Here is a 24,940-nt window from a genome sequence, read left to right as displayed (position 1 = left end):
TCCCGGGTCTCCAGGATCGCGCCCTGGGCCAAAGGCAGGCGCTAAACGCTGCGCCACCCAGGGATCCCAGACCAGGCCCTTCCTGATCTGGCCAGGGGCTCCACATTCTCTCAGACACATCCTGGATTTGTGGTTACACACTGGAGACCCTCCCTGACTCAACACTATGAAGCCTTCCCAGATTTCTCTATTACTCTTTCCATCACATGCTCCCTCTCCTCCAAATGCTCCTAAGACCCACAGACAGATCCACAGACATCCAGGTTTGTGGCAAGACAAGAGTCCTGTCAGACTAAGAATGAGGAGAAGGGGCTGGAGCCATGAAATCTTTTTGGGGACCCTGGGAATGTGTCTGTGCCCTAGCTGGCTTGGGTCTCTTTCAGGCTGAGTTTCTGCATGGGGAAAGGGAAAGCCTGACTACAGACTCCCCCAGCAGAGCTGACGATTAGTAATTAACTGGGAGGAATCTCAGGGGTGAGGTTAATTGGGGAACAGAGAGAGGGCAGCTAGGGTTTTGGGACTTTGCCCTTGACCCAAGGGTATAAAGAGGAGGGTCCCAGCTCTGCCTCAGGCCCCTGGGGCTTCCTTAAGTAGCTGAGCAGGAGCTGAAACACAGAATCCCAAGGTAAGCCTAGGGCTCCTCACTCCCAAACTCATCCCCAAGCCTTAGAAGGAAATAGCCTATCGGTCTTGCTCCCTCACCTCTGCCCTAACTGTGCTTCCCCTTCCTGCACCCATAACATCTCAGTCCCAGTCCAACCCCGCAAAGGAAAGAACTCATGCACTTCTCTTCCAGCTCCCTGCAATTCCGCCAAATAGCCAAGGGCCCTTGGGACAACATAGGGGTGTGGGGGTACAGGCTGCTGATATAGACTGGGTATGCTCACCCCAACCACCAAGAACTCCTGAGGCAGTTCAGGGGGCTCTAAAGCATGCCAAGGGTTTCTCAGATTGGGGCGGGCATGGGGAAACCTCCTTACCTAAACCGGTCCTGGTCTGAAAGCCATTCATGGGAGAAAGGACATTGGTGTTTGTTTATTGCTGTGAGGGAGAGAGGCAGGTGGGGGAAAGAAGTTCGTTTGCGAAGGGAACTCCCAAACCTGAGATCCAGTCCAGTGGACTCTCCCGAGTGCACATCCAGCAGGTCCCATGAGCAAGCAGGTGTCCACGGCTCTTCTCTGCTCTCAGGATGATCAGAACTCCTCCCACACACACAGCCTTGGCCCACATCTGCAAGCTCTGCTGACACACGTTCCCTGGCCCCCTCTGGCTGCAGGGCACTCACAGCTCCTTTCCCTCCAGAGGCCGCTGCACACATGCCCTTCTCCCTCGCCATCAGGCGACTCCTACTCATGTTCATCTCAGATGAACAGCCCAGTCATCTCTGCCCTCCACCCCCTCCATGGGGCACTCTGGTGGCACCTGTATCTGTCATTAGAACCCTTGTTCCCATTGCCACTTTCTATGTGAGGGGTTACTTCATTGGCATCTGTCTCCCTGCAAGACTTGGAGCTTCCTGAGAGCAGGGGTTGTCCTTGTATTGAGTCATCACTGTACCCTAGCATCTAGCTCAGTGCCTAGGATAGAGTTGATACTCAACAAATACTTGTTGAGCAAATGAATACATGAATCTGGGATGAGTACCTGAATGTGCATCTCTGGTACATGTGGGGGTGGAGGATGTGCATTAGGGATTGCACACCATGGGTATTTGTGCATATGATTATGTGGGTGTGGATGTGGACAGGGGCGTGTGAGCATGGGTCGGTTCCCAGGACACAGCAGTTGTCATTCAGTGTTACTACAGCTCCACGGTGTGCACCCAGGATGATGTCCTATGGAGAAAGGCTGGGGGCCCCAGCTGTCTCCCCACACCCAGTCCGAGGCGGACGCGTGATACGTGGGACAGCCTTTGCCTATGTGCCCAGCCCTCAGGGTGAGTGCTGCTCCCATCCTTGGACCCTTAGTGCCCACAGTTGCTACCATCCCCGGTGAGGTCTCCACCCCTCTCCCTGCCCAGCACGTCCTTGACCCTGCCTATCCCAGGGCTTCTGGGAACTCCTTATCAGCCTCCCTCCCCAGTCCTGCATAGGATCCCAGGGACCTCCGCCTACGCCTTCCCCAGCCTGGGCCCTGTGGCCCTTCCTGAGCACGGCTGCCCCTATGGAGAGGTTCTGGAGTGCCATGACCCCCTGCCTGCCAAGCTGGCCCTGGAGGAGGACCAAAAGCCAGGTGGGCCTGGGCAGGGGTGGACAGCAAGGATGTCAGCAATTGATGCCTTAGCCCCTGGCCCCTGTGCTCACAACTGGCCCATCTCCAGAGCTGGGCCTGGCCCAGAAGCTGTGCCAGGTTGGCATGACATTCCTCAAGGTGCCACTGATGCTCGCCTTTCTGTACCTCTTCGTCTGCTCCTTGGACGTGCTCAGCTCTGCCTTCCAACTGGCTGGAGGTAGGACCAGAGAAGGGGACCGGGACAGGGTTCCTGAAGGGCATCAGGCAATGCTGGCTAATACTCCTCAGGGAAGGTGGCTGGTGACATCTTCAAGGACAACGCCATCCTGTCCAACCCAGTAGCAGGGCTGGTGGTAGGGATCCTGGTGACGGTGCTGGTGCAGAGTTCCAGCACCTCCACGTCCATCATTGTCAGCATGGTCTCTTCTGGCTGTAAGTTGGCCCACCAGGGCTAGGGAAAGAGTGTGGGGGGCTGAGTGTGCTGGATGGGGGCTGAGGTGGTGCATCAGAGCTGGGGGCCAGGAAAAGAAGTGGGGCCAGGGAGCTAAGGGCAAGGGGCAGGACTCCAGCATCTCCCACTCCATCTTCCAAGGCATGGCCGGGAATCTTAGCCAGGAGAAGTGCCTCAAGATTTAGGAAGGGTGGCAAATGGGGAGTCCAGACCCAGGAAGGCTCAGCTCCCTATCACCACATAGTCCTTTCTTCCATCAGTCAGGGAAACAGAACCTACTGGAGATATACATATGATTTATTGCAAGGAATTGGTTTATACAATTGTGGGGCTGGCTAAGCAAATCTACAATCTGTAGCAGAGGTTGTTGGGAAGGGCAGGCTGAAACTCTGAGGTGAAGCCAAGGCCGAATAGCCTCAGTTTTGCTCTTAAGGCCTTTTATCTCACCAGATGAGGCCCACTCAGATATCAAGAATAATCCCCTTTACTTAAACTCAACTGGCTGTAGAGGTGAATCACACCTGCAGAATACCTTCACAGCAATATCTAGGCCAGTGGACTGAATGAGTGCTACAGCCTAGCTAAGCTGATGCATGAAACTAACCATCACACTTTGGATGCATGCACACACAAGCACAGATCTGCATTTGCGTACAGGACACGTGCCTCATATACATATATGTGCACATGCAGTGTATCCATTCACATGCACGCATATGTATCATGTATACTCACATGTACCTGTGACATCAAGGCTGGGCAGCATCATGGCAGGACTGCCCAGTGGAGGCCAGGACGTGGGCAGCGAGCTGGAGGGAGATGTTGTGGGGGCAGGAGCTAGGAGGCCCTCACACAGTTATGTAAGAGGTCCTTTCTTCTGCTAGTGCTGGAGGTGAGCTCTGCTATCCCCATCATCATGGGCTCCAACATCGGCACCTCTGTCACCAATACCATTGTGGCATTGATGCAGGCGGGGGATCGGACTGACTTCAGGCGGTGAGGGGGTAGAGTGGCGAGGGGCCTGTGTTTGTCGGGGGAGGGTGGTTCCAGGTGCCAGGAGCCCCTGGTATAAGTGCATCCTGGCTCTGGCCTGTCCTGCAATGTGGCCTCCCCACCCAGGGCCTTTGCAGGGGCCACAGTGCATGATTGCTTTAACTGGCTGTCGGTTCTGGTCCTGCTGCCCCTGGAGGCTGCCACTGGGTACCTGCACCATGTTACTGGGCTGGTGGTTGCCTCTTTCAACATTCATGGTGGCCGCGATGCCCCTGATCTGCTCAAGATCATCACAGAGCCCTTTACCAAGCTCATCATCCAGGTGGGGGCAAGGTGGGCATGGGGCATGGGGTGGGGGCTGGGGGATAGTAAAGACCCCTCTCTCACTCCCCCCACCCACATCTTGCCCACAGCTGGACAAGTCTGTGATTACCAGCATTGCCACTGGTGACGAGTCCCTGAGAAACCACAGTCTCATCCGGATCTGGTGCCACCCAGACCCCGTGGGGGTGAGTCTCAGGTCTGGCCACAAGTAGTACTGTCCAGTCCCTTCCAGTCTCACAGCGGCTTTAGGCAGCTATTACCAATCAACTCAATCTAGCCTCATGGTTCTCAAAGTGTGGCCCGGCAGCACCTGTACCACTGGGAACTTATTAGAGCTACAGGCTATTCAGCCCTTCCCAAGACCTTAGTAGGTCCAGGGAAAACATATTAGAAAAAACTTGGGGGTGGGGTGGGACGCAGTACCCTATGTTGCAATAAGTCCTCTAGGTCTGCTCCATGCTCAAGTTTGAGAATCACTGATCTGGTTCAACCTGCTGGTTTCACAGGTAGAGAATAGGCTCCTAGAGGCTAAGACACTTACTGGAGCTTGTCCAGCCATTTCAGGACCCTGAGTACAGGTGTAGCAGTCTAGGGCTCTCTTCTCCCCACTAGGGTGCCAGGGGGAGAGTGATTCAGCTGTGCCATGTATTGGGGCCTACAGGGGAGGGGGTAGTGAAGGGGTTACAAGGATGCCTGGGAAAGCTAGAAAAACAGGGACGAGACAAGTGGGCCACATGGAAACCTCAGTGGAAACACAACAGCCACTTGTACTGATGTCGGGGCCCCTTCCCCAGAGACTGCCACAGAAGTGTCCTTCTGCACCGTGTCTACTGCCCAGAATGAAGATCTGTTTGGATCAGTTGGACACCTGTGGACCTGCCATGACCCTAAGCTCACAAGAAAGCAGGCAATCAGCATACTTTCTCACTCAGCCACGAAAATGGAAGTGCTTCATCAAAACTGTAATCCACAGTATTTGCTTCTTAATTGTCACATATAAGAAGCAACTCCACTTAGAACAAGATAGAAGGAAACCCGAAGCCCAAGGCTCCGCGCAGGTGGCCCCCTCATCCTTCCTGTTACCTGATGGCCCTTTATCCCAGCTATCCCTGCTTGAACGGAGAGCATCCTTTCAACCTGCCCTCTGTGGTTCCTTTGTGTCTGAGCAGTGTGCAGCTTTGGTTCGGCACTTCGGAGTGTTCAAGGCAGTTCGACATCAAAAGCCCATGTGGGCAGCTCTTGGGCTGGCTTTCTGACCCCTCCAACACAGTGCCACCTTCTCGCCAGCCCCGTGGGCACTCTCTGAGCTCTCTGAATTGACCAAATCCTTTTCACTTAATAGCAGAATCTGGATAACACAGAAATCACAGGGTTTGGTCTTTTTTTTTTTTTTTTTTTTTTATTTATTTATTTTTTTTATTTATGATAGTCACAGAGAGAGAGAGAGAGAGGCAGAGACACAGGCAGAGGGAGAAGCAGGCTCCATGCACCGGGAGCCCGACGTGGGATTCGATCCCGGGTCTCCAGGATCGCGCCCTGGGCCAAAGGCAGGCGCTAAACCACTGCGCCACCCAGGGATCCCACACAGGGTTTGGTCTTCACAGAAAACCAGCCACAGGAGGGAGCTCCTCAGCCGCGGAGTACCGCCCGCGCTCCGAAAGCCCCGCCCCCGCCCCAGCGGCCTTGGGCAGGTGTCCCCTCACATGTGCCCCGGATGTAGCCCTCCCCTGATGGGATCCGCGCAAAACGCTGGCAAGGTGGACATGAGTATCCTGCCTTCCACAAGAGGAACCCAGGGCCTCGTGGTGTGGAGTAAGCCAGCCAAGTTCACGTGGCGGGGGCTGTCCTCACTGTCGCAGACGCCGCCTGCCTGAGTAGTGGTCTCGCGTCCCAGCTCTCTGGGAAGAGCCTCTCCTCGAGAGCAGTATCCACTTGGGATTTCCTTGGCTTGGACAGTAGCTGCGGGGGAGGGGGTGGCATACAAGCTCCCTGTTCTCACCCGCCCCTCTAGGTCAGACCACGGGGAACAGGGCTCTGCTGCCCTGTGCTTGCTCTCGCCACGTGTGCTGGTAGCTCCTCCCACACCAGACTCCTAATTTCCCTTTGGCCACCCAGTCTCCTTTCCAACCTGTCCTTGTGGCCTCCAACTTTCACCAGACTGGACCCAACCTCACCTAAACCAAGTCATCAAAGACAGTGTTGGGAATCTGAGGGTTTTCGAATAGTGGAAGAAAATCCACAGGCAATTGCAATTTTTTCTTAATTTTTTTTTTTTAAGATTTTATTTGAGAGAAAGAGAGAGAGAGAACGAGCAGGGGGAGAAGGGGTGGGGTGAAGCAGTCTCCCTGCTGAGCAGGGAGCCCCAACGTGGGGCTCAATCCCAGGACCCTGGGATCATGACCTGAGCTGAAGGCAGACACTCAACCAACTGAGCCACCCAGGTGCCCCGCCAGAGGCAATGGTTTAAACAAGCATCTTTTGAGGACCTGCAAAGGCGGAAAAACAGGATTTATCACTTGCCCATTTTACAGCTAAGGAAACTGAGGCTCAGAGAGGCTTACCCAAGTTCATACCATTGAGGTAAGATGAAAATCCTGGTGTAATCTGGAGCCCATACTTCTGAATCCCCATCTTGCTGCCTCTTCCAGAAGCCAGTGTGGTAATCCACCATGTATGTCCATTCTCCACTCTTCCTATCGGGCCTGAATGCCATGGGTGACAACCACTCCCAGACTGCTCCAGAGAGGCAGGTAGTGCTCTAAGAGGGAGTTCTCCTCTTTGCCACCAGACGGCGCTGCTGGCACAGTGATTTCTGTGTCGAGAAAAAGAAAGACCCTGGAGCTCCCTTTACCTTGCAGGCTGAACTACACACTGCACAAGCCACACATCCTGTATGTTTCTCCCCAGGGAAAGGATTCTCAGAGCCTGTGAGCTTAATTCTGGCCTTCAGTTTCCAGAGATGCCTCATTAATTTGGATGTTCCTACAGGCACTCAAATCCTCTCTTCCAAGATTCCTCAAAACTAGCCCCTGGGAAGAGGTTGGCAGCATTAGAACTCCTGCTGTAGGGAAGGAAATTAAGGCCCAGAGAGGTTAAGTGTTTGGTGCAGTATCACACAGCTGGGAAAGGTGCAGCAGGGGTTTCAGCTTAGGGCTCCTGGGGTTCATTTATTCTGTTCTTCCCACAGAAATCAGCACCCCACCACACACCCCTGGCCCAGGAAGGATGGGTGTGTCTACGGGGTATGTCCCAGACCCTGGGCGGCCCAGTTATTTCTCTAGGCTAGAGCTCCCACCTTCCTGACGAGGAAGGTGTGGGCCTGCTCCCTCCCCTCACCCAGTACCCCCCCCCCCACCTGACCGTGCAGGTCCAGCCTGCCTACCTTCTGACATCCCCACCACCAGTCCTCTCTTGCACTTCACAGGTTCTATGCTGCCCCTGCCTTCTCCCACTTCCCCCACTGTGGGAGCTGTGCCAGAGCCCCGCAACCCCAGGCAGGAAGGTCAAGGGTCAAAACCCCAGAGGCCTGAGCCCTCAGCCTTGGCCTGCCCTTAGGCAGCCAGCCCCCAGTGGGACCCTCCCCTTCCAGCCGTTAACATCCTCCCTTAAGAAACCGTGGGTCGGCCCAGCCAGGTAAGGGGCACAGGCTGGTCAGGCAGCCGTTCATCTCAGGGATCATATGCCTCCCAGGGCTCCGGGCTGGTCCACCAAGGTCTTTCCCACTAGAGCCAGGATCCTCAGGCACAGCTGCAGGAGCCATTGATCCTGACCTAGGAAGTCAATCTCACACAAACACCTACGCACACACCCTTCCCACTGTGTAAGCCTAGATAGGCTCAGGGACAAAGGGGGGTCTAATCCTTATCAGGAGGCACAGTATCTTACGGAGGACTTATCATGAGATAAGCCTTTGGAGAGCACTTCACACACATTTTCTCCTGTAATTGTTTATAACAGCTCTTATGTCATCCTGCTTTAAACAGGCTCAGAGAGGTGGCATGACTTGCTCCAGGATGTTGGTATAAGAAACAGGACTGCTGGTATGGACAGCTGGAACACATTGGGGTACAGTGCCCCACTCACAGCAGCACATGTCACTAAAATAAACCAGATTTAAAGCCAGGCACCAGAAATAGTTCTTATCTCTATCATACATTTTATAAACGACACAGTTTGGAATAAACCCTAAAGGAGCTGTGACATTGAAGTGCCAGTGCCCTGCCTGAGACACTACCCTCAGCACAAGGGAGGTCTGGGGGTGTGGGATGCAGAACTTCCTGGGACCAGGGCCTAAATCAGCCTCCAGAGGAGGCAGAATGTGAATAAGGAAACGTTGTGGCTCTTGTGTTTTGCCTATGGCCCTGGGAGTAACTGCCCCTCACTGGGGCTCAGTTCTTCCTCGGGGAAACGGTTTCTGCTCATCCAAGCCCAGCCCAATTTTTCCTTTCAAGGCTGGGATCCTAAGGGAAAGATAAGCACCCCAGTTGCACTTGAGAAAAAATAATTCCTCGATCCAATGAGGCTGCAAATTAGTGGTCCAGAACAAACTGGCCCTTACATAATTGGAAAATATGGGGTTTCTCTTGTAGAATCGGGCCATTTGGCCATGCTGGCTTGTCCCTGGATGGTGACAGTGGCCTAGAGCTGAGTGGCTACTGCCCCTATAAGCTACCTGCCTAGTCCTGCGCCCTCTGAACTGGAGGGCCTCTCCAGGAGCCCCCCTCACTTTACTGACAGTAGGTGAGGGCTGAAGAAGAGTGGTTCCCCCACCTCCTGTACCCAACCTCCCCCTATAAAGATTTGAGCAAGAGGACAATGAAGTCTGGGCTAATGGTGCCTCAGGTGAGAAGATGGGGCACAGATGCTGGGGAAGCAGGGGGGGCACCAAGAGAGGGACTGGTAAATAAAGGATGGGCAAGGGAGGGTGTTTGGAAGGAGGGCCATGGTCAGAAGCCACAGGATCAGGATACCTCTGTGGGTCACAGTGAGGTCCAGATCAGCAGACTGATAGGACAGAGTGTTCAGAGGGCTGACCATGGCCAGATTCTTCTGCAGCAGGCATTTCCATCCCCATCTCTCTAGCAGAGGAAACAGGCTCAGAGTACAAGCAAATTATCCACAAGCATGGAGCCAGGAGGCCCACCTCCATCCTACCCCCTACCTCTCCCTAATTCCCATCTTATCCCCAACCCCAGGCTACATTTTCCTATATTCTAAGTCACTCTCCTCTTCATTTAGGTTCCGACCCTTATGCCCAGGGCAGAGGCGAACACCAGCAGGATGCCTGGAAATGCCTCCATGGAGAAATGTGAGTGCCTGCATCATGGGAGATGTCTGGCATGGTGGGGGCAGAGCTGGGCAGAGAAAGGGCTATCTCTCTCCTGGCCACTGCTGCTACCAGTCCCAGGAAAGCCAGCTGTCTACCAGCTCAGCTCCTGGACTTGGATTAGGCCCTGTTGTTGAGGCTGAGGGAGCCTGAGGTGGGTCCTTAAGTTCCAATCCTGAGAGGGCAGCAAAGGCAGGGGACTGGGATACTAGCTGTGGGGGGGTTCAGCTATCAGCAGCTTGACACTTCTCCCTACTAGGCAACCACATCTTCGTGGACACAGGGCTGCCTGACTTGGCTGTGGGGCTCATTCTGCTGGCCAGCTCCCTGATGGTCCTGTGTACTTGCCTCATCCTCCTTGTCAAGATGCTCAATTCTCTGCTTAAGGGCCAGGTGGCTAAGGTCATTCAGAAGGTTATCAACACTGGTGAGCCCCAAGAACTGGGTGTGTGGGCCCCAGGATGGACCCTTCCAAATCTTAAGTCCCACCACTGCCTTGCTGTGTGATCACCCTGCCATCTCTGAGCCTCAGTTTTTCCCTGCAAACAAAGAAGAGGTTGGGCTGGGTGGTTTATGAGGCTCCTGAGGTGCTGGCAGCTGGGGATCTGTGACTGCCTCTGGCTGTGGTTCCATTCTAGTAGGTGGCTCTAAACAGATTCTCAGAGGCCACTGATTTATTCAACAAATACTCATTAAACCCATGTGCTCAAGCATGATCTAGTGCCAGGGATACGGAGGTGAGCCACAGAGATGGATCCTACCCTCAGGGGATTCACAGCCCAAAGAAGGAGATGGACATACAATGAAAGATAAATGATCAAGGGGGGATACATTCAGATATAGAGAGGAGTGACCAAGGAGAAAGCGAAAATGACAGAGAATATGGAAGAAGCTTCCTTCAATGGGCTTTCAGCAGCCTCTGTGAGGCTAAAATGAGTAGTAGTAATCGGAGGTGGCTGAAAAGTGTTCTGTGTGGAGGGAACAGCAAGTGCAAAGGCACAAACGCAGGAACCAGCTGGGCAGAAAGGTGGCCAGCAGTGTGGTGGGAGCTCAGTGAGTGAGGCAGGGAGGAGTCAGCAAGGTAACAGGGAGGAGCAGATCGTGCACCCCCCCACCCCCCAAGCTGTGCTCAGAGCCTGGACTTTATACGGATGACTTTATACTTGAAGGATTGGGGCAGGGGAGTGACACCATCTGATTTTCATTTTAAGCTTCATTTCAGGCTTTGGGGACAGGGCCTGGCACTGGCAGAGGCTGTGTAACAAATGCTGGAGTCAGGTGCATTTATGGATCTCTGAAAGCTTAGGGACAGGAGCAAAACAAAGTCTGCCAGAGGGCCAAGGTCCAGGAGGGCTTTGTAGCACATGATATCTGCACTGAGCCCTGAGGATGAACATTTAGAAGCGAAATGGATATCCCGGGCAGAGGAAATATTACTAAGCAATAGTAATGGAACCAGGCTGAGAAGAGCCTTTAATCCAAGATCAAGGAGGGCAGAGTAGAAGCCACTGCAGTTGAGCAGGGGACTGAACTGGCAAGGCCCTGCTCAGAAGCCAGCGTCCAATACCTCCTCCATAAGGGAGGTCCTGGCTGCCCTCCCAAAGCCCTCCTACTGACCCTACTGGGACGGGGGTGTCCTTGTAGACTTCCCCGCCCCCTTCACCTGGGCCACAGGCTACTTTGCCATGGTGGTGGGCGCCGGCATGACCTTCATTGTCCAGAGCAGTTCTGTGTTCACTTCAGCCATCACCCCACTCATTGGTGAGTGACCATGGCAAGGTGGGGGCGGGGGGCGCTGGCAGGGAAGGCTAAAGGAAGGACCTGGGGAGAACTTATCCTCTCTGTCTGCCCCCAGGCCTGGGTGTGATCAGCATCGAGCGGGCCTACCCCCTCACACTGGGCTCCAACATCGGCACTACCACCACCGCCATCTTGGCCGCACTGGCCAGCCCCAGGGAGAAGCTGTCTAGTGCTGTCCAGGTGCGCCTGGGAGCCTGCCCAGGGCAAGACAGGGCTGTGACTGAGGCACGGTGGCACCAGACCCAGGGTGGGACACCATGGAACAAGGTTTTTGACGGCCCACTAGGGGCCACCCACTATGCCAGGCTCTGTGGACACCACACAGTGCAAAGTAGACCTGGTGCCACCTCCAAGGCCTTAGCATCTCACAGGTAAAAGTTAATCAAATAATCACACAAACAACAGCAGGTGGGATTTGCACTCAGGAAGGGGTGCAACCAGAGGGGGGCTGGCCCATTCTCGGGGGTCAAGGACAAGCAGGGGTCCAGATGGCAAAGGGGCAGCTGTTCTAGGAGCAATGGAGCAATGACAAGCCTGGGGCTGGGGCTGGGGCTGGGGCTGGGGCTGGGACTAGGGCTCAGACCAATGAGGAGGCCAGAGCTTGTGAGCCAGAAACTAGTATGCATCTTTTTGTTGCTGGGTTTGGGCACAGTCTGCTGGGGAATTTGTGAGACAGATCAGTGGGGAAAATGTGTAGAGTTAGGGCAGCATTTATCACCTGGTTCAAAAGTGTCTCAATATTTTACTAGGAACCCATCAGCCCTGACTTTCTTGCTGCCCAGGCCAGGCCTGACTCCTATTATCTATCCCTGCTGGCATGATGGGGAGTCGGGGCCCATGCCCACCTCAGCCCCTCTGCCCTCTCCTCTACAGATTGCCCTCTGCCATTTCTTCTTCAACATCTCGGGCATCCTGCTGTGGTACCCGGTGCCCTGCACACGCCTGCCTATCCGCATGGCCAAGGCGCTGGGTAAACGCACTGCTAAGTACCGCTGGTTTGCTGTCCTCTACCTCCTCCTGTGCTTCCTGCTGCTGCCCTCGCTGGTGTTTGGCATCTCCATGGCAGGCTGGCAGGCCATGGTGGGTGTGGGCACGCCATTTGGGGCTCTGCTGGCCTTTGTGGTGTTCATCAGTGTCCTGCAGAATCGCAGCCCCAGACACCTGCCCAAGTGGCTGCAGACATGGGACTTCCTGCCCCGCTGGATGCACTCCCTGCAGCCTCTGGACCGCCTCATCACACGTGCCACTTTGTGCTGTGCCAGGCCCGAGCCTCGCTCCCCACCGTTGCCTGCCAGGGTCTTCCTGGAGGAGATGCCCCCTGCCACACCCTCCCCCCACCTGGCACTGCCTGCTCGACACAATGCCACCCGCCTCTAGCCTGCAGCCCAAAACTGCCCCAGGGGCCGGGGAAGGGCCTGTGCTCGGTGCCACTGTAGAAGGGCAAAGGGGTGTGTCTGTGCACTCTGGGCATGGGCCTGTCCTTGTGCAGCTCTTCAGAGGTCTGAGCTTGTGTGACTGAGAGTCAGTGTGTATGCGTGTGTGGGCGTGTTCAAGTGAGACTGTGTGTCATCTTGCATGTGTGTACTAAAGCACCTGTGGGGGGCTGTGTGCAGGCTATGGGGCACCTGGTGAAATTTTTGAGTCCTTTGCCCACAAGAAGATCTTGTTCAGAGGCCTGTGTTTGGTTTTCCTGTACACGCAAGTCCGACTCGGCGCAGCAGGAGTAAGGGTGTGTCTGAGGACATGACTTGCAGCTGTTTGCTTGTGCATAGATGTGGGTGCCTGAGTCACTGGCTGAGTTCTCACCCCTCCCTGTCACCTTCCTTCCTCCCTGATACCATCCTGCTCATCCTCACCCAGTTGTTCTGCAGCACCGCTACAACTCCCTTTCCCAATACTTCGTGATGAAAAAGGAATTAAATTCTCATTTGCATTTAAAAATCTGCCTGCTCTCCATCTGGGGAGGGGGCAAGACCATGGCTTTGGGGTTCAGCAGCACTATTTCCTGCAAGCCACCCCAATAATCCTCCTAACCCTGCCTTAATGAGTCCAACCTCTGATTCAGACTTCCTGGGAGTCCCTCCTAGGGCCTGGGACCACCCCCAAGGCAAATATAAGAAAGGCACTCTGTACCATCCCCACCCACCCCACCCAGCTGACTTCTGGTCTCTCCCTGCCTCTAGACTCACCCACCTTACTTCCTCCCCCTTTCTGGGATAAGAACAAGTTCCAGCAAACAAATGACAGGTGAGGGCTTTGTTGGGAGACACTGAGGGAGGGAACAGGGAAGGTGAAGATGGGCAAGAAAGGCTAGGCCCTGGGCCCCAGCACAGAGTGGGTGGGGACCAGCCATCCTCCCTCCCACCTTTGTCCTTTATCTTTGAGCAATAATCAAGCCTCCCTTAATCCATCCAAACTTTTCAATTCCTCCTTTTCCATAAGGCCCCGGAGCTAAAGCCTGCAGTGTGAGGATCAAGGGGTGGGGGATACCTAAGTTCTTCCTTGCAGTCCAGGGAGTCCTCTGGGGCCTTTGGACCCCAAGAGGGAAAGAAGGCTCTAGGGTCCCAGACCTCATTGTGATGGTCTTGGACTTGTGCTCTCTTTCCACTCTTGTTGGATTTTGTGGGAGGAGATGCAAGAACCTGGGAGGGGACCCCAGAGCTGCGCTCCAAGCTACCAGCCCTGTTCCCTCACGCACTCACAACATTTGCAAAGGCTTCCTACTGCCAAGTAGAGGGGGTGAGAAGTACACTGACCTCCAGCCTGACTCCCTGACCCCATTGGGTCTAGCTGGGATGCACCTGGGAAGGGGTGTGGGAGGGGCTCCCTTTAGAGTGTGTCTTGGAAGTATGGAAAGTTTTTGGGAAAGGACTCTGGGAAGTCAGGCCAGAGGCCTCTGCAGGGCACTCACGGAAAGAGGGCCAGGAGGCCGGGAAACCTTTGGGCTCAGAATCCCAGCCCCATTAGGTAACCCCTCTGTAAGAATGTTCCAGGAAACTGGTTTCCTCATCTGCAACTGCCCTGCATGCTCACAAACAGAGGATGAACCAGCCACGCCCAGCTGTTTATTTTGGCCCAGCTGCGAGGGCAGGTTAGCTGTCCTGCTAGGTGCCCTGCGTGCGGAGCCCGTTGATCAGTTCATGCGCTGTCTTATTGAGGATGCCGCCGTGCGCGCCACGACGGCCCATAAGCACAAGGAGCACGCGCGGGGTGTGGCCTACGCAGATGGCGCGCCCATCCAGCCCCTTAGTGCGTGCGTCCAGAACGCCATCGCCCTCAGACAGCAAGTGGTCACGGAGGACGCAGCAGCGGCGGCCTGCAATGCTCAGACCTGCCTGCAGGAAAGTGCGGCGGTCGGGCCCCGTGAGCACACCCACCTCCTGCGGGGATATGGCAGCCAGAAGGCCGCCAGGGCGTGATGCCCACACGCAGCGATTGTCCGAGTGGCCCACGATGGCCACGTCGTCAATACGCTGGTCCCGGAGCACTGCGCTGATATAGCCTTTCCAGTCTCCCATTCTGGCTGAGTGCGTCCCTCGCCTTGCACGTTCAAGGGATATCCAGCTGTGCCATGTGCCTGGAACCCGAGACACTGACGCACGTGGGGTCGGGTTTGTGATATTGAGGCATGATGATGTCACAGAGAGGCTATATACTCTAGAGAATGTATATGTGGGGTGAGGGAAAGAGGTTCTGAGGCCTGGTGAAGTTGTAAGGTTAGCCTAAAAGAGGAAATCGTGTTAAGTCTATATAACCCTTGAAAAACCAACTTAAATGGCTCACCAAGCACAGTGTGCTCGTGGGTTTTAGAACAAAATGAAAGAGGGATGCCTGTGTGGTTCAGTGGTTGAGTGTCTGCCTTTGGCTCAGGTTGTGATCCCACGGTTTCAGGATCGAGTCCCACATCGGGCTCCCTGCATGGAGCCTGCTTCTCCCTCTGCCTCTGTCTCTGCCTCTGTCTCTCTGTGTCTCTCAAGAATAAATAAATGAAACCTTAAAAAAAAAAAAAAAAAGAACAAAATGAAAGAGAGCAAGTCTGGACAGCCAGACCTCTTGGCCTGGTAACCATTCAACCCCCAGAATCCCCAGTTTGGTTCAATGTTAGGAACATCAGAATCTCCTGGAAATCTGTTAAACAGATTGCTGGGTTCCAGCTCAGAGTTTCTGATTCAGTAGTACAGGAGGTAGCTGGAGAATATGCATTTCTAACAAGTTCCCCGCTGAGGCTGCTGCTGGTGGTCCAGCACACTTTGAGCCCCACTGCCCTACTGCAAGTTGGGGGGAGTCATCTTCCACATTGCCAGCTCTGAGTCCACACCACTGTTGTAATATTAAGCATTTCTGACCATGGTTCTCAGCCTCCGCTGCACATGGAATCACCTGGAGAGTTATAAAAACATACTACTACCAACACCCCAGTTAGAGATAACTGATTTAATTGATCTGAGGTAGTTCTCAGGCATAGGTTCAAAAAAGCTCCCCAGATGATTCTGGTGTGCAGCAGAGGTTGAGAACCTCTGTTCTACAAACTTCAAATGTTAAGATAGTTTCATATAAGGAATGATTTATGGAGTCACCTTGCTCAGGGCTTGGTACACAGAACAGCTAAGTAAATATTAACTGGACATGAATCTCTATATTTTGCTTAAGATCTCAATAGATTCTGTTCCCTGAGAGGTGTGGAGAACTGCAGCAGTTTACTGTCTTGGCATTTTCCATGGGGCCCCCTGAAGAGCTGTGCCTCTCAAGCATTTTTAAAGCACTTTATTGAGTGCCTACTCCATGCCTGCCACAGTGACGGTGCTAAGAGGAATGAAACACATTCCTTGCCATCCGTAATCCTAGGCCAGCCACCTTCCCATTCCAGAATTGCCCAGGAGGGAAGGACAAGTCCCGAAACAGTCAGGAATTGGTATGCTCCTGGATCCAGGTCACATAGCTGGCCACGTCGGTGTACACACCTGGCTTGTAGCGGTCGCCACAACCTGAACCCCAGCTGATGATACCTCGCAGGATGAGCTGGCGCTCTGAGGCCTCTTCCTCACACACTAGTGGGCCCCCGGAGTCACCCTGGGTCGGGGACACGAGGCTCAGCGCACTTGGTTTGGGGTCTGCACTTGACCGGGTGGAGGGCGCCAAGGCGGCCCACGGACTCACCTGGCAGGCGTCGGTGCCGCCCTCGAGGAAGCCAGCGCAGAGCATGCCCGGGATAAAAGAGGCTCCGTGTACTTCGGGGGCGGAGCAGCGCTGGGGAGGGATGAGCGGCACCTGCGCTTCCTGCAGGAAGCTGGAATATTCCCCCGCACCTACGAACCGAGAGCGCTTTCCTCACACCCCTCTCGACTTTGCTTGCCGCCCACTAATTAGCCGGTGAGGAAGAGAGTTGCTCTTAACACCATTTTACAGACAAAACAGAGAAGAGCGGGGATTTGAATGGGCGGGGCGGAGCAGGACTGCTTTGGAACCCCACTCCCCACTCCCACCCCCCAGTGTCTCAGAACAATGCTCCCCAGCGAGCGAACCGACTGCTCCAGCGCGAGGCCGGCATCCTTAGCCGTTGCATCACAGCGCCCAGAAAGAACCAAGGGAAAGTGTGATTCCCCCTGGACCCCTTAGGAGATTTGGATCCCCGTCCCCAGCAGTGAAGCCCAGGACCTGGCAGGAGCTGACTGCGACGGCCCCCAGTCCTCCCCACGCGCAAGGTCGGCGCCGCCTGTCCCTCGTGGTGCCCAAACTGCGGGTTTTTCTCGCCTACCCCGGGGCCAGAGGTGTCCCTGCCGCCCCCAGCCTTCTGCCTACCCTCGAATAGGTGGCCCCAGCCGGCCACCTCGCAGAGTGCGGCCTCGGCCTGGGCCTCGGCTGGGCGGGCAGCGCCGCTAGGCAGGCAGACCGGCTGAACGAAAGGCGACGGGAGCGCGCAGCGGCCGTCCGCCGTCTCCTGCAGGCGCAGCAGCGCTAACCAGGCGGGGAGCACGGTGAGCCCCGGGCGCCGGGACTCCGAGCCCGCCTCCGCCCTTTCCCCTGGGCGCCGCGGGGCGCCGCCACGCACCCAGGTCGTGCTGGTAGGTGACGGGCGAGAAGGACTCGTGCAGGCGGTACGCGCGCACGGCCAGCGTCTGGCACTGCTCGCAGCTCCGGTTATGGCGGTCCTGGCCGAGCACCACCGTCAGCTCCCCCGGCGCCGGCCTGCGGGCGGGGGGTGCGGGGGCGCGCGCTCAGAGCCCGCCACAGGCCTCCTGCCCCCGAGCCCCTCCCTGGGTTTCGGCTCGGTCCTGGGGCGCCGGGGAAGGGAGCGGGAGCTGGGACGCGGGCTCGGGCGTCGCGCGGAAGCTGGGCGAGCGGGAGAGAGGAGCTGGGGTCCCCCGCGGGCGCCGGGCGGGCGGGGACTCGCCGGTCCTGCAGACAGTGAGCCGCCGTCAGCACCCAGCAGGAGGCGATGAGGCTGCCCGCGCAGAAGCTGTGGCGCCAGTACAGGGCGGCGATGTAGGGGTGCGCCCCGGGCAGGGCCACCAGGCCCCCGACGACGCGGCTCAGCGAGGACAGCCGCTTCCGGAGCCGCTGTCCGCAGCGCGAACTGGGCACGGCCGCGGGCTGCTCCCGCGTGGCGCTCGAGGCTGCGGGAGGAGCCCAGGCTGAGCGCGGGGAAGACCCGCCGGGGGCTGCCAGGTAGCGGGCAGCGCAGCCGCTGGCCCCTCGCCCCTTCCCCACTACCTGGGGTCGGGGGCTGGGGCTTCTGCAACGCTGAGGGCGAGGGCACGGGAAGGGTCGGACGGCCAGAGGGGACTTGGGTGGGAGGCAGGATCTGAGGGATCGCCAGGCCCGGTGCCTGGCATCGCGCCAGGCGGCAGTATTCCCAGCTTAGCCGGTCGCCGCTCCGCACGAAGCACCACGGGCGGGTGTCATTGTCCGGGTTCCTGTAACGGGAGCCGTTAAGGCGCGAGTAGCCCCAGAGGGCCCTGGGGCAGAGGGGGACACCCTGCCCCCCCCCCCCCCCAGCGCACCGGCAGAAGGCGTGGTTGCCCAGCCCCCAGCTCAGCGCTTGCTCTGCAGGCACTTCCTGGTAGCTGGCCTCGGAGGCCCACCGCTGACACCGAGCGCCCGAGAGCGCAGCATCGGCCGCTCCGCGGTAGTCAAGCCCGCGGCCGTGGTAGCAGCGCGCCTCAGTGTCTGGGGAGAGAGGAGACTCCTTGCAGCCCGGAACCACGCTCTCAGCCACTTTCCCCACGCTCCTCCGCCCTTCCTCCCTGGGGGCGGAGCTCCCGCTCCTCTGGGTGCCGACTCACCCACGTCGCAGAAGCGTCCAGCGTAGCCCGTGGGGCAACGGCACAGGCGGTGAGTCTCTGCCTGGAAGCAAGTGCCTCCGTTGAGGCACGGGTTGGTGTGGCAGCCTGGCAGGTGGAGTGCATTGAGCCACCTCTGGGCCCAAAGACCCCCACAGAGAACTCCCTTTTCCTTGGACACACTACCCTGGGGTTCTAACAGCTTCTCTTCCCGACTCAGGCCAGTTCTACGCCCATCCACTCACCCTGGCTGGCCACCAGCTTGCAGTGGACATCAGGACCCCTGCACTCGCACTTGGCCACACCGGCTGGCTCAAGCCTATGCCATATTTCTTTTTCATGGAAGAACTGGAGAAGCTGAGGCTCAAAGCACTTCTCTGGGGACAAAGGGGTGAGGGCAGGGGTCTCAGGAGAGGCTGGGATCATGCCAAGTCTCTGGGAATCCAGAGACCTCTTCAGTAGGCCCCGGACTGCCGTGTTTCCTCAGCATCTCCTCCCCTGCCTTCACCATCTCCTTACCTCTCTGGCAGTGCTTCCCAGTGAAGTGTTCTGGACAGATGCAGCGTGGGCCGTCTGGCATGTTCACACAGGTCCCTCCCTTCTGGCAGGGACTGTGTTTGCTGCAGTGGTCTGAGAGATGGACACAGTGGAAGTAAGAGTGGGGAGCCTGAATCAGACAGCCTGGCTCATGGAGGCCGAGTCCCTACCCAAACCTTGCTTGTCTTGTGATCTTGGCATTCCAAGTTTCCATGTTTTACTTCACCCACCTGTAAAATGGGGCTACCTTTTCCTAGAACTTTTCCCTCTGGAGGGATGGAAGAGTCTGGGTGGGCCCAGAATACCAGGTGTGTAGGGACTGATGTTACCCAGGAGAGTAACTAGTGGGGAGGAGAGGGCCCTGCACCACCCCCAAAGACTGTGTGTAGCACCTTTCACTTTCTTGGGCTCCAGACAGTATGCCCATTGCTGGTCCTGCTCGAAGTTGGGGGTGGTAGCACACCTGTAGAAAGAGATGAAGCTTCCCTGCTCTGCCCAAGGGGCTGGCCCACCCTTCCCTAATAGAGCCCCCTCTCTCCACGAAGGATTCCTTGGGCAGAAAGTGGGCAGAATCCATCTCCCCCAGGGCCCTGCTCCAACCCCTTCTGGGGAGTCTTACCAGGGCTGGGGGCCAGGCCGGCCCCTGTGGGTGCATTTATGGTACAGTTGCCGGTTGTACTGGAAAGGGAAGTAGCAGGGCTCCCCAGTGACAGTGAGAACTGCAGAGATAACACACTCCCTGATGGTATGCCCCATGTCCCCCTGCCCAGGTACCACCTCTCACAGTCTGGTTGAAAAATAGACCCTTGAAACAATTGCTGTGCCTTCAAGACTGCTTCTTGCTTAAGAGCTTCAGTTCTGTAGTCAGACATTTGGAGTGGACTCCTGATTTCACCACCCTACTAGTTGTGTGACCTTGATTTCACCACCTACTAGTTTGTGACCTTGGGCAAATTTGCAGCCCCCAGGCCTAGAACAGTGCTTGCCATAAAGTAGGCACTTAAAAAATACTAGGTGAATGTAGAAGTCACTTGGCCACTCTAAGCCTTAGTTTCCTCACCTGTAAAATGGCAATGATCATAGTATAGTTGACCTTTGAAAAACACAAGTTTGAACCATACTCACTATGGTGGATTATATGTGGATTTTTTCCAATAAGTACAGTACTATAAATGTGTTTTCCTTATGATTTTCTTAAAAACATTTTCTTTTCTCTAGCTTACTTTATTGCAAGAATACAATTTATAATACATTTAACATACAAAATATGTGTTAATCGACTGTTTACAATGTCAGTAAGGCTTCTGGTCAGTAGGCTATTAGTAGTTAAATTTGGGGGAGTCAAAAGTTCTACAAGGATTTTCTACTGCTAACCTTCTTGTTCAAGGGTCAACTATACAGTTGAAGAATTTTAATTTTGCAAGATGAAAAAGGTTCTGGAAATGGAGGGTGGTAATGGTTGCAGGACAATAGAATGTCCTTAATACCATGGAATTGTATGCTTAAGAATTATTATGATAGCAAATTTTATATTATGCATATTTCATAATAAAAATAACTTTTATTTTTTGAAGATTTTATTTATTTGAAGGGGAGAGAAAGAGGGAGAGTGGGGGATGGGGGAGAAGCAGAGGAAGAGGGACAAGCAGAGCTCAGCCAGATGCGGGGCTCGATCTCAGAACTCTGAAATCATGACCTGAACTGAAGTCAGATGCTTAACTGACTGAGCCACCCAGGTGCCCCTAAAAATCACTTTTAATGATGCAGATATAATAGTACAGAAAGCATAAATTTAAATGAAGAGCAAGTTAAAAACAGCATGTCAAATGTGGTCCTATTTTTGTATAAATATATTTACATATGCATCAGAAAGAAGTCTAGAAGGACATGCCCCAAAGTTTATAGGAGTGGTTTGTCAGAAGATAGTGGATTATGGAGGAATTTCTTCTTGCATTTCTGTAATTTCCAAAGTTTTACAATAAAAATATTGTTACTATTATTTTTTAAAACAGTATGGTCTAGGGATCCCTGGGTGGCGCAGCGGTTTGGCGCCTGCCTTTGGCCCAGGGCGCGATCCTGGAGACCCGGGATCGAATCCCACGTCGGGCTCCCGGTGCATGGAGCCTGCTTCTCCCTCTGCCTGTGTCTCTGCCTCTCTCTCTCTCTCTGTGACTATCATAAATAAATAAAAATTAAAAAAAAAAAAGTATGGTCGAGCCTCTCTATTTGCCATACTTGCAAATTTGCCTTCTTGCTAAAATTTATTTGTAATCCCCTAACCAATTCTCAGGGTGTTTATATGGTCATTTGTGGACATGCATAGGATGGTGAAAAGTTTGAGGTGCCTGAAGCATTCCCAGCTGAGGTGAAACAAGGTAATGCTCTGCTTCTTGTTTCAGCTCTTCCAGTGTAAAGAAGTGTCCTTTTCACAGTCGTTTAGAGCCACAGTTCTGAAATTTTGTGCTTCTGGTAGATGCTTTTACTGTTGAAAATGGCCCCCAAATACAGTGTTGAAGTTCCTAAGCGTAAGCAGGTCACTATGGGTACCACAGAGAGTATTTCTGTGTGTGATAAACTTCGTCCAGCCATGAGTTATAGTGCTGCTGGCCATGGACTCAGTATTTTTTTTTCTTTTTTTTTTTTTAAATATTTTATTTAAATTCAATTTGCCAACATATAGTATAGCACCCAGTGCTCATCCCATCAAGTGCCTTCCTCAGTGCCTGTCACTCAGGTGACCCCAACCTCCCGCCCATCTCCCCTTCTGCAACCCTTTGTTTGTTTCCCAGAGTTAGGTGTCTCTCATGGTTTGTCTTCCTCTATAATTTTTCCCCACTCACTTTCCCTCCTTTCCCTTATAGTCCCTTTCACTATTTCATATATTCCACATATAAGTGAAACCATATGATAATTGTTTTTCTCTGATTGACTTATCTCACTCAGCATAATACCCTCCAGTTGCATCCATGTCGAAGTGTGGCTTCAGGATTAATGAAGCAACGGTATATTAAGTATGGTATCTTGAAACAGAATCACACATAAAACAAGCTTTAATGTTGACAGTTGATGAAAATGTTGAGACTCAAGCTCACAGAAATCTAACCTGATATTTCCTTTAGGAACAGCCATTCAGCATTTGCTAATTCAGTGTTCTCGGTGACTTAATAGGCACATGGCAACCATGAATGACAAGACTTGACTGTCTACTTCAGAGGGGTGTTGTGAGGCTCATATGAGATAATGTCTATCACATACTTAACACAGAGTCTAGCACATAGAATGTGCTCAATAAGCATTAGCTGCTGTTTTGTTATTAAAAGCACAGTGGCACTTGATGAGGGCCAAACCAAGAACAGGAATAAAAGAGGAGAGAAGAGTCTTAGGATGGACCTTTAAGATGCCAATGGGATGGACAGAGAGGAGGACGACTGCAAGTGGGTAATGAGACAAGAGCAGGGCACCTAGGTTGGCTCAGGCAAGAGAGAGGAAAGCAGTTTGGCTGGGTGTAGAAGGAAGAGGAAAGGAGGCAGAGACAGGCAGGGTTGGATGTGAGGGCCCTAGTGCCATGCTGAGGTCCTGGGTCTGGCCCCACTACACCAGGCTTACCAGGGCAGGGTCCATCTAGGTCACAATTCTAGGCAAATATTGAGTGCCTGAAAAAATATAGGCAATGGGGAGCTGCGGCATGATTTGAGGTGGGGGGGATACAGACATCTTCCACCTAAAAGGGAGCTTGATAAATAAAAGCTAATATAGTTTAATCATTTACCATGCAGCAATCTGTGGGCTGAAGGCTTCACATGGATTAACAACTCATTTCTCCTCCACAACCCTAAGAGGTGTACTATTTATGATTGGGAGCAATTGAAGCTCGGAGAGGTCAAGTCACTTGCCCAGAGTCACCTGCACATAAGTGATGAAGCCAAGATTCAGAGGCATTTAGGCACCAAAGCCCTGCTCTGATCCTTCCTTGTCCATCAAGGGCCATGGCCTCTGTGTAGCATGACTGATGCCTGTAAGATGTACTGAGGGAGGGAGAAGAGAGGCTAGGGAAACTAAAGAAGACTAGAAGGCACTGGACTGGGCACTCAGATACAGCTCAAGCCCTGCCCTCCAGGAGCACACAGTTTGTCGTCACTCTGGGTCCCCAGTGCCCATGGGCACAAGACCAGACACATAGTAGACACTCTGGTCTGAATGTCAGCCAAAGTGGGGACAAAGTGAAGAATACCTAGGATCCCTCCTTGCGCTCCAAGAGCCCCAAACTGCCATTGGCAACACTCCCCACAGTACTCATTCGCACGCAAGGGTCTCTTAGGAGGTGCAGCCAGGGTACTTACCCACTGTGTGCTCGTCCACTCTGTGATTATGCACCTTGGGGGCTTTCCAAGGTGGAGTCTACAGAGGAGAGAAGATGGCAGAGAATTGTCCCAGGAAGTCATAGCCGGCCTCTGAACCTGAGCCAGTCCTCAGCTTCCTTTCACATCTCAGAAATGCAGAAATTTCCTCAAAAGACCTAGAACATTCCTTCCTCTTTCCATTGTCTCCTCAAGATCCCCTCCTCTGGAAATAAAGACTATGTCCTCCTATCCACTGGCTCTGGGTGTCTCTTTCTCCTCCACCTGGGCCTTATGGATTATTCTTGCCTTTCCAAATAGGCCTCCCAGTCACCTGGACCAAAAGGTCATGATCAGAGGCCAAGGCTGTGATAGGGACTCCCAGGGCCATCCCAGCACAATTTTCCTTGTTCCCACAGCTCTCACCAAAAGTACTGACTCCAGGCTTCCCAGCAGGGACCCCAGGAACAGCAGAAGCCTCATGGCGTCTGTCTATTAGTCCAGCTGCTTGCCCAGGAATCCAGATCAATAGAATTGGTCAAAGGTCCCCGAGTCCTGGGAAGCAGACATTGGGTCAAGCTGCCCTCTTGGGCCTGGCAGGGCACAGGCTGTTTGTGGAAAGCCAAGCAGAGCAGCTTCCTTGCTAGGCCCCCAAGGGTGAGGGAATTGGGATTTGGTGTGTGTGGATAGAATAAGGAGCTGGTCTTCTCATCCTTTTCACAGATAGTAGGGCTGGAAGCAGGAAGAGGGACTTTATGTTTCAGGTCCTCTTGGGAGGATGTTCAAGGAGATCCAAGAGAAGCTTCCTACTTCGGGGATCATAGCGTCTATGGGGAAGTATACTCGTTTTCTATTGCCGCCTAAAATTAACCAAAAACTTTGCAGCTTAAAACAATACCCTTCTATTCACAGATCTGTAGGTCGAAAGTCTGGCACTGTGATTGGGTTTTCTGCTTAGGGCATCATGAAACTGATCACAGCTGAGCTCTCTGGAAGGTCTAGGGGCAAAATCTACTTCCAAGGTCATCCAGATCATTGACAGAATTCAGTTTCTTGCATTTGTAGGACTGAGATCCCAGTTTCTTTGCAGGCTGTCAGCCAGGGCCTGGCCTCAGCTCCTAGAAGCTGCTTGCATTTTTGCCATGTGACCCCCTCCATCCTCTAAGTCAGCAACAGAGAGTCTCCTCCCATGTTGACTCCTTCTCACACTTTGAATCTCCTTTGCCAGAAAAAAGCCCGTTCCATGTAAGGGTTCACTTGAATAGGTCAGGCCCACCAAGGATAATCTCATTTGAAGGTCGATTTATTTGGTACCTTAATTACATTTGCAGCATTATTCTATAGAACATCTAGATTAGTGTTGGATTGCATAACTAGGAAAAAGTATGCATACTTGGGGCCATCTTAGAATTCTAGCTACCACAGAAAGGGAGCCAAGAAAGTAGATGATCCCACAAGAATAATGCTAAACCAAGGGACTCCTGGGTAGCTCAGTGGTTGAATGTCTGACTTTGGCTCAGGGCATGATCCTGGGATCTGGGATCGAGTCCCACATCAGGCTCCTTGCAGGGAGCTTGCTTCTCCCTCTGTCTGTATCTCTGCTTCTATGTGTCTCTCATGAATAAATAAATAAAATCTTAAAAAGAAAAGAAAAATGCCA

General features: G+C 53.8%; 4 protein-coding genes across 17 annotated transcripts in view; 2 read left to right on the top strand and 2 right to left on the bottom strand.

Annotated features, from left to right (window-relative positions):
• The first annotated feature begins 510 nt into the window (after positions 1-510).
• SLC34A1 (solute carrier family 34 member 1) lies at positions 511-13,067 on the top strand. 9 transcript variants are annotated; one of them, XM_072823972.1, is made up of 13 exons: positions 511-625; positions 1,797-1,936; positions 2,083-2,232; positions 2,321-2,449; positions 2,521-2,664; positions 3,568-3,679; positions 3,803-3,998; positions 4,090-4,185; positions 9,239-9,308; positions 9,586-9,753; positions 10,971-11,087; positions 11,182-11,306; positions 12,000-13,067. In XM_072823972.1, the coding sequence occupies exons 2-13, from the start codon at positions 1,828-1,830 to the stop codon at positions 12,501-12,503; spliced, it is 1,920 nt and encodes a 639-aa protein (XP_072680073.1). In that variant the 5' UTR covers positions 511-625; positions 1,797-1,827; the 3' UTR covers positions 12,504-13,067. The 9 variants fall into 9 exon arrangements, with proteins under 9 accessions (XP_072680073.1, XP_072680077.1, XP_072680071.1 ...); XM_072823976.1 differs by having other exon boundaries at positions 2,070-2,232; XM_072823970.1 differs by having other exon boundaries at positions 521-625; positions 1,827-1,936.
• F12 (coagulation factor XII) lies at positions 6,247-23,909 on the bottom strand. Of its 6 annotated transcripts, XM_072823985.1 has the most exons (14): positions 23,707-23,807; positions 23,284-23,341; positions 19,563-19,662; positions 19,336-19,406; positions 18,926-19,036; positions 18,652-18,783; positions 18,410-18,514; positions 18,128-18,293; positions 17,838-18,040; positions 17,518-17,740; positions 17,176-17,312; positions 16,926-17,081; positions 16,284-16,432; positions 15,876-16,196 (listed from the first exon to the last, which is right to left on the bottom strand). In XM_072823985.1, exons 1-14 carry the CDS (start codon positions 23,761-23,763, stop codon positions 16,029-16,031), a joined length of 1,836 nt encoding a protein of 611 aa, XP_072680086.1. In that variant the 5' UTR covers positions 23,764-23,807; the 3' UTR covers positions 15,876-16,028. The 6 variants fall into 6 exon arrangements, 1 of the variants encoding a protein (XP_072680086.1); XR_012029710.1 differs by lacking the exons at positions 15,876-16,196; positions 16,926-17,081 and adding exons at positions 6,247-6,486; positions 6,574-6,812 and having other exon boundaries at positions 17,176-17,740; positions 23,707-23,903; XR_012029708.1 differs by lacking the exons at positions 15,876-16,196; positions 16,284-16,432 and adding exons at positions 6,247-6,486; positions 6,574-6,812 and having other exon boundaries at positions 17,176-18,040; positions 23,707-23,909.
• Positions 14,170-14,812, bottom strand: PFN3 (profilin 3). The gene has a single exon (XM_072823987.1). The coding sequence runs from the start codon at positions 14,642-14,644 to the stop codon at positions 14,231-14,233; it is 414 nt and encodes a 137-aa protein (XP_072680088.1). The 5' UTR covers positions 14,645-14,812; the 3' UTR covers positions 14,170-14,230.
• GRK6 (G protein-coupled receptor kinase 6) overlaps positions 18,293-24,940 on the top strand; it is a 28,492-nt gene continuing 21,844 nt past the window's right edge. Inside the window, exon 1 of the mRNA XM_072823983.1 lies at positions 18,293-18,458. The gene's annotated coding sequence lies outside the window, so the exon portion shown is untranslated. The remainder of the gene's footprint in view (positions 18,459-24,940) is intronic.

The sequence above is a fragment of the Canis lupus genome, chromosome 4 (genome assembly GCF_048164855.1).
Source record: "Canis lupus baileyi chromosome 4, mCanLup2.hap1, whole genome shotgun sequence".
Taxonomy (NCBI): Eukaryota; Metazoa; Chordata; class Mammalia; order Carnivora; family Canidae; genus Canis; species Canis lupus.
The sequence above is the reverse complement of the archived record's forward strand: the minus strand, read 5'-3'. Positions and strand labels throughout refer to the sequence as shown.

Bases quoted from the DNA above. Each gene is read 5' to 3' on its own strand.
- SLC34A1 (XM_072823972.1), top strand. From the start codon at position 1,828: ATGATGTCCTATGGAGAAAGGCTGGGGGCCCCAGCTGTCTCCCCACAC. The intron at 9,754-10,970 runs GTGAGCCCCAAG...GTGTCCTTGTAG, and splicing joins TCAGAAGGTTATCAACACTG to ACTTCCCCGCCCCCTTCACC. The intron at 11,307-11,999 runs GTGCGCCTGGGA...TCTCCTCTACAG, and splicing joins AGCTGTCTAGTGCTGTCCAG to ATTGCCCTCTGCCATTTCTT.
- F12 (XM_072823985.1), bottom strand. From the start codon at position 23,763: ATGAGGCTTCTGCTGTTCCTGGGGTCCCTGCTGGGAAGCCTGGAGTCA. The intron at 19,037-19,335 runs GTGCTACACACA...TCCATCTCTCAG, and splicing joins GGAGCCCAAGAAAGTGAAAG to ACCACTGCAGCAAACACAGT. The intron at 18,041-18,127 runs GTGCGCTGGGGG...CTCCCGTTACAG, and splicing joins GGCAACCACGCCTTCTGCCG to GAACCCGGACAATGACACCC.
- PFN3 (XM_072823987.1), bottom strand. From the start codon at position 14,644: ATGGGAGACTGGAAAGGCTATATCAGCGCAGTGCTCCGGGACCAGCGT.